The sequence below is a fragment of the Carcharhinus amblyrhynchos genome, chromosome 2 (genome assembly GCF_965287045.1).
Source record: "Carcharhinus amblyrhynchos chromosome 2, sCarAmb.v2.hapA, whole genome shotgun sequence".
Classification (NCBI taxonomy): Eukaryota; Metazoa; Chordata; class Chondrichthyes; order Carcharhiniformes; family Carcharhinidae; genus Carcharhinus; species Carcharhinus amblyrhynchos.
In genome coordinates, this window is record NC_137325.1 from 129365989 (window position 1) to 129373803 (window position 7815).

General features: G+C 43.9%; 1 protein-coding gene across 4 annotated transcripts in view; it reads right to left on the reverse strand.

Moving 5' to 3' along the window:
* The window catches only part of dync2i1 (dynein 2 intermediate chain 1), a 92568-nt gene extending 86303 nt beyond the window's left edge, over positions 1-6265 (reverse strand). For 3 of the 4 annotated variants that reach the window (XM_080212758.1, XM_080212740.1, XM_080212732.1), the window contains exon 1: positions 5377-5461. In XM_080212758.1, coding sequence (XP_080068884.1) covers positions 5377-5454 — 78 coding nt within the window. In that variant the 5' untranslated portion in view covers positions 5455-5461. Of the gene's footprint in view, positions 1-5376; positions 5462-6160 lie in introns of those variants that run through there. The other variant, XM_080212749.1, reaches the window with a different exon arrangement.
* Positions 6266-7815: the final 1550 nt, after the last annotated feature.

Genomic DNA, 7815 nt, shown 5'->3' on the forward strand with positions numbered 1-7815 from the left:
ACTAGAAGCATACTATAAATTCCCTTAATTGCAAGATTATTTTCTTGCAATTAAAGGAATTTATTTTTTAAATTTCATTTTTAAATTGCTTACATTTTCAAATTTCACATCTCTGCATGTACCTGCTGACCTGCTGTTCTCGAACAAAGTATCAATAAAGAAACGATTCTAAGCAACATATCTCACACCGTATCAAAATAGTACTGTTCTAATCAAATATATTCTGTACTCATTACAGTAATCATGATCCCATTTCCAATATTATGAACATATCAGAAGGTGGCAAGAAAAGGCAATCAGGCATTTCAGTGCACACCACATCCATCAAGATGCGGATGGATGCATTATCTTCCTAAATCATTAGTGATGCTAGCTCATAAGACAAAAAGGATTTATAAAATACCTCTGATTTTCAAGAAAATCTCCTGGAAATCCCTCTCTAACTCCAATGGACAGTTTAGCATGTTCTGTAAATCAGAGCCTAACACTAGATACGTTTAGCTAAATCAGCCCAATTCTCTATGGAGCATTACATCCCACATAGATAGCTCATAAAGTAATAGAATAATACAGAAAGGAGGAGGTCAGAACAAATCATGTAGCTCCTTAGAGCGAAAAATGCAAGGGACAGCAGAATTCATTGAGACAGCATGCAACTAACAGCAGAAACCATCAAAGGAAGTTTATAGCGAACAGTGTGGCTCCCAGGAAGCACAATAAAAAAGGGGATTTTTCCCTTTGGGCAGATCGATCTGGCTGTACGGTGCTTTAGTACCAACAATGGTACACAATAATCAAGCTTGAGGGCAAACCAGTGATATTGCTTTCTTGAGATTGTGCTCATCTTTGAGGTATGATCCTATTTCTCTTTAAAATTTCTTGGTAGTTCACAGCTTCCACCCACCCCCCATTTTGAAACTTCTCCATTCCCACACCTTGGAGACCACCCCTAACCTTGAGATCTTTATTATCCTCTACAATATTGTCTATGAACTGCTTAGAAGGTCAAAATCATAGAGAGCTCAGGAGAAGGCCATTTGGCTCTGTAAAAGAACATCACCTCATGCCACTTCCCTGCCTTTTTCTCATATCCCTTCACATTTTTCCTTGGCAGATGATACAATTCCGCTTTGAAAGCCACAGTCAGTGTATTCCAGATCCTAACCATTCATTGTGTAACAATGTTTTTCCTCACATCCCCACTGCTTCTTTCATCAAGCACTTAAATTTGTGCCTCAATCGTTCCACCAATGGGGACAGTTTTTCCCAATCTACTCTGAACAGACCCCTCATGATTTTGAATGCATCTATTAAATCTCCTACCTACTTTCTCTTCTCCCAAGACAACAGTCCCAGCTTCTCCAATCCAGCTACATAACTGAAGTCCCTCATCTCTGGAAACACTAAATTTTTTATGCATCCTTTCTAGTACCTTCATATCCTTCCCAAAGCTTGGTGCCCAGAATTGGGTGCAATAATGCAGTTAAAGGTCTTTGATTTGGCTTGATTTATTGTTGTCACATGTATTAGCATACATTGTTTCTTGCAAGCAATGCACATAAAGCATACTGTTCATTCATAGAGAAGGAAACCAGAGAGTGCAGAATGTACTGTTACATAGCTAGAGTGGAAAGATCAACTTAGTGCAAGATAGGTCCATTCAAAAATCTGACAGCTGCAGGGAAGAAGCTGTTCTTGAGTCGGTTGGTACGTGACTCAGACTTTTATATCGCTTTCCCAATAGAAGAAGGTAGAAGAGAGAATGACCGGGGTGCGTGGGGTCCTCAATTATGCTGGCTGCTTTGCTGAGACAGCGGGAAGTGTAGACAGAGTCAATGGATGGAGGTTGGTTTGCATGATGGATTGGGCTACATTCACGACCTTTTATAGTTTCTTGCAGTCTTGAGCAGAGCAGGAGCTATACCAAGCTGTGATACAACTAGGAAGAATACTGTCTATGGCGCATCTGTAAAAGTTGGTGAGAGTCATAGCTGACATGCCGAATTTCCTTAGTCTTCCAAGAAAGTAGATGCGTTGGTGGGGGCTTTCTTAACTATAGTGTCAGCATGGGGGCGGCGGGGTAAACAAGGACAGGTTGTTGATGATCTGGACACCTAAAAACTTCATCCCCATTGATACAGACAGGGGCATGTTCTCCTCTATGCCTCCAGAAGTCAATGACAATCTCCTTCATTCTGTTGACATTGAGGGAGAGATTATTGTTACTGCACCAGTTCACCAGATTCTTCAGCTCATTCCTGAACTCTGTCTCATCATTGTTTGAGATCGGACCCACTACGTCAGCAAGCTTGAAAATTGAGTTGGAGGGGAATTTGGCCACACAGTCATAGGTGTATAATGATTATAGTAGGGGGCTGAGAACATGGCCTTGTGGGGCACTGATGTTGAGGATGATCGTGCAGGAGGTGTTGTTGCCTATCCTAACGGATTGTGATCTGTGAGATAGGAAGTTTAGGATCCAGTCACAGAGCGAGGAGCTGAGGCCACGGAATTTGGAGATAAGTTTCACAGGAATAATGGTGTCGAAGGCTGAGCGGTAGTCAATAAATAGAAATCTGACATGGGTGTCTTTGTTATCTAGGTGAACCAGGGTTGAGAGCAGGGCCAGGGAAATGGCATCTGCTACGGACCTGTTGTGGCGGTAGGCAAACTGTAGTGGATCCAGACAGTTTGGGAGACTGGAATTGATTTGTGCCATGACTAGCCTTACGAAGCACTTCATAATGATGGTTGTCAGAGCCACCGGACGGTAGTCATTAAGGCATGCTGCTTGGCTTATAGGGTCATAGAGCATAGAGGCAGACAGAACAGAAAAAAGGTTCTTCAGTTCATCATGTCTGTGCCAGACAAGACAAAACAACCTAACTATTCTAATTCCATTTTCCAGCTCTTGGTCCATAGCCTTGTATGCCTTGGCATCGCAAGTGCACATTTAAAAACTTCTCTGCCTCCAACACATTTTCAGGTGGTGAGTAACGGACTCCACCACCCACTGGGTGGAAAAACTTTTCCTCACATTCTGTCTAAATGCCTGTCCCTTATCTTAAATTTATGACCTGGTCATTGATCTCTCCACCAAGGATTTCTTCCTGTTTACTCTATTTATGCCCCTCATAATTTTACACATCTTAATCATGGCCCCCTAGTCTCCTCTGCTCCAAGGAAAACAACTAAAGTTTTATAGAGATTTATCATAGCCTCCTTGTTTTTGTACACAAAGTTCCTATTTATAAAGCCCAGGAACTTATATACTTTAATAACTGTTCTCTCAACCTATCCTGCCACCTTCAATGTGTAGGTTAGGGGAAATAGTGGCGTAACTATGTGGAGTTACAGGGATAGCACAAGGGTGGGGGTTTGGGGGTTGCCAGTGGTGCATGCTTGGGTAAGAAGCTGATTCAGTGCAGACTGGATGGACCAAATGGCTTCCTTCTGCACTTGTAGTGCTTCTATGAATGAGATGTCCCCTCGGCTAACACGAGGGAACATAGCTTCAAATTAAGGGGTGGTAATTATAGGACAGATGTCAGAGGTAGGTTCTTTACTCAGAGGGTAGTAAGGGCGTGGAATGCCCTGCCTGCAGCAGTTGTGGACTCGCCAACTTTAAGGGCGTTCAAATGGTCAGTGGATAGGCATATGAATAACATTGGAATAGTTTAGGTTAGAGGGTCATTAGATTGGTTCCACTGGTTGGCACAACATCAAGGGCCGAAAGGCCTGTACTGCGCTGTAATGTTCTATGTGCACGTATACCCCCAGGATCCCCACTCCTACACCCACTTCAAAATGATACATTGACTCTCTGCATACCTCTTGCCAAAATGAATCAGTTCACACTTCCCTACATTAAACTTAATCTGCCACTTTTCCTCCCATTCTTCCAACCTTTCTGTCTTTTTGAACTTTAATGCCATCCTGCTCAGTTTAAAACACTTACAAATTTTGCGTTCACCTGCAAATTTTGAAATTGTGCTCTGTACTCCAAAATAACAGAGTACTCCAACATATATCAGGACAGCAGGGATCTTAATTCCAAGTTCTGGGCGACTCAACTACAATCATTCCAGCAGTCCAAAAAGCAATTGCTCACACTACTCACTGCTTCCTGTCACTCAGCCAATTTCGTTCACATGTTGCTACCCACGAGTTCTAATTTTGCTCAAAAGTCTGTTGTATGATACTTCTATCAAATGCCTTTTGGAAATCCATGCACACCATATTAATAGCCCATAACGTCCTTCTTCCTTTTTCATTACTTCATCAAAAAACTCAAGCAAGTTTGTCAAATAAGATTTTCCCTTCACAAATCGGTTAAATTTTCTTAACAAACTTGCACTTACCCAAACAACTATTTTTATCCCAATTATTATTTCTATGCTTAAACTGACTGATTTGAAGTTACTGGGCTTACCATGACACCCTTTTTGAGCAAGGATATTTTTTATTTTCTTTTACAAGATGTAGGTGTCACTGGCAGGGCCAGTGTTTTTATTGTCTTTGCGAAGGTGGTGGTGAGCTGCCTTCTTGAACTGCTACAGTCCATCAAGTGTAGGTACAAATACAATGCTGCAAGGGAGGGAGTTTCAGGATTTTGACCTATCAACAGTGAAGGCGCAGCAGTATGGTGTGTGGCTTGAAGGGGAATAAGTAGGTGGTGGTGTTCCTCAGTATCTGCTGCCCTTGTCTTTCTGGATGATAGAGGTTGCAGATTTGGCAGATACTGTCAAAGGAGCATATACTGCTGCATCGGTAATGGAGAAAATGATTAAGGTGGTGGATGGGGTATTTACTCTGCTGGTCCCCCAACACTAAGAAGCAGTTGAGCATGGCCAATCCACCTAACTTGCACATCTCTGGACTCCTTATCAATTTAAAAAAACATCAGGAGTCTGAAATGTTTGGAGAGAGAGAAAAGAGACAATGTTCCAAGTAAGGATTACCCTTCATCTGATTCCAGCATCCACAGCATTTTGCTTTTATCTGAAATGCCTGCTATTTCACCACAAACTAAATAGCATTTTCTTCCTCAGTAAAGACAGATCCTAAGTATTCATTGAGTATCTCAGTCATGACCCATGCTTGCATTCAAAAATTTATTTTTGATCTTCAAAAGCCCCACACCTTTTACCACCCTTTCACAATTTTTTGTTCCTAAGAAAGGATTTCTGAATCTCCAATTTCTGGATTACCACTCTCTTCTCATACAATCCTTGCTTCTCTTATTTGTGTTTTTAATTCCTCTCTGAGCCTTCTAATTGTAATATCCACCAGATTTGTCACTTGCAGCCTTTTTCCACCTCAATTTACACTCTATTTCAGTTACCATCCAAGGAGCTCTGAATTTGTTTATCATACCTGCTGCTGTCTCTGTTCTCTTCTGCCTGCAATGCCAAAGATCTCTGGGAGCCCCTTCTTACCATGGAGCTCCAGCATGATTCTTTCCGAGTTCCCTGTGTGGGATGGTTATTCTTTATTCCCACTCTGGGGAAAGGGAGAACTGTGCTAATCCCGGTACCTTTCCAAACAGGAGCAGACAGAAGATGGGGGATAGATATTAATTCATTGAATGTTCCATCCCAAGAGCACCACAGTGGTTAGCACCGCTGCCTCACAGCACCAGGGGAATCAGGTTCCATTCCCAGTCACTGTGTGTCTGTGTGGACACATTCTCCCTGTGTCTGTATGGGTTTTGTCCAGGTGCTCCACTTTCCTCCCACAGTCCAAAAGACATACAGATCAGTTACATTGGCCATGCTAAATTTTCCCTCAGTGTACCCGAACAGGCGCCAGTGTGGCGATTGGGGGATTGTCACAGTAACTTCAGTGCAGTGTTAATGTAAGCCTACTTCTGACGCTGACAAATGAACTTTAAAACAAAGGGGACCTGACCCTCAACATTAAATCGAGGAGATGGGAGGTCGGCTGGTGTGCGGTTGGAAGAGGGCCATGAAGCACAAGCGGCCGGCGGCTGCTGAAAGTGAGATCGGGATTGTAAATCTCTGTGAGTGGTCACTGGCGGCCGCGCGGCCCCGCAAGTTTGTTTCTGGGCTGCCCCACCATCGCGCCCGGACAGTTCCGAGAACTCGCTGCCTCACAGTATATAAACCCTTCGCCTTTCCTCCGGAGTTGTTGATTTTACCTTGCTGGACTTCATGGCGCCGCGGAGGGGCCGGCGTTGCTACGGCGTTCTGACGGCTCCCTGGTTACCAGGCAGTAGCCATCTTGACAGTGTTTCAGGGAAACAAACGATGGAGGCGGCGCATGCGCTGAACGGGGAGGTACAGCGACTGTGTCGGCTCGAGAGCAGCCATGGCAACCACCCCTCCACGCTCTCACCCACGCCTGGCCCCGCCTACTCCCGCGGGCCCCTCCTCCTCCCGCGAGCCCCGCCCCCTCGCTCCAAGCAGTCCGAGTGCGGGTAGGCGTCGGGTGAGGCTGGTGCTGCTGGTAGCAGTGACATTGGAGTCCATCTGTAAGTGGGTTTGTCTGAATGCTGATGTCTGTTACCGCACTCTCACCAACTTTTACACATGCACCATAGAAAGTATCCTATTTGGGTGTATCACAGCTTGGTCAGGCAGCTCCTGCTCTGGCCCAAGACTGCAAGAAGCTACAAAAGGTTGTGAATGTAGCCTAATCCATTGCACAAAACTAGGGTGGCACAGTGGTTAGCACTGCTGCCTCACAGCAGCAGGGACCTGGCTGGATCACTGGCTTGGGTCACTGTCTTTGTTGAGTTTGCACATTCTCCCCATGCTAGCGTTGGTGTTCTCTGGCTGCTCCAGTTTCCTCCCGCAGTCCAAAGATATGTAGCTTAGGTGTATTGGCCATGCTAAATTTTCCCTCAATGTACCGGAGAGAAAACAAGTACGCAGTGAGATGCCAGAGTGTGGCGACTAGGAGATTTTCACAGTAACTTCATTGCAGTGTTAATGTAAGTCTACCTGTGACTAATAAATAAACTTTACTTTTAGCCTCCCATCCACTGACTCTGTCTATACTTCCCGCCACCTCGGAAAAGCAGCCAGCATAATCAAGGACACCAGCGGGCCCATAGGTGTTGTCAGACCTGCTGAGATTTTCCAGCATTTTTCTGTTTCTGTATTTTTTACGTTTATACTTCCACTTTTTTCTGTGGAGAAATAGATAGAAAAGTTTGAGATCATGTACCAACCAACTCAAGAACAGCTCTTCCTTGCTGCCCTCAGAATTTTGAATGGGCCTACCATATATTATGTTGATCTTTCTCTAAACCCGAGCTCTGGCACTAGGTTAAATGGCGGGGCAGGCTCGAAGGGCTAGATGGCCTACTCCTGCTTCTATTTCTTATGTTCTTAAAGTTCAATAGGTTTATTTGGAATCACGAGCTTTCAGAGCACAGTTTCTTCCTCACTCATCTGATGAAGGAGCAATGCTCCGAAAGCTTGTGATTCCAAATAAACCTGTTGGATTTTAACCTGCTGTTGTGAGATTGTGAGACTTCTTACTGTGCCCACCCCAGTCCAACGCCGGTATCTGCACATCATGACTGGCTATGACTACTACATTCTGCACCCTCACCTCTCCTCCATGTATGGTATGCTTTGTCTGTATGGCATGCAGAAAACAATACTTTTCACTGTATACTAATACCTGAGACAAAAATAAATAAATCAAAAGTGAATGTTAAATTGTATTGAATATAATAATCAAACTGCAACAGTAAACTTCCTTCATAACATCCAATTATCTATACAAACTGAGTGCAAATATGCACACTACATAAAATAAAGACAATATCCAGAACTGTATGCT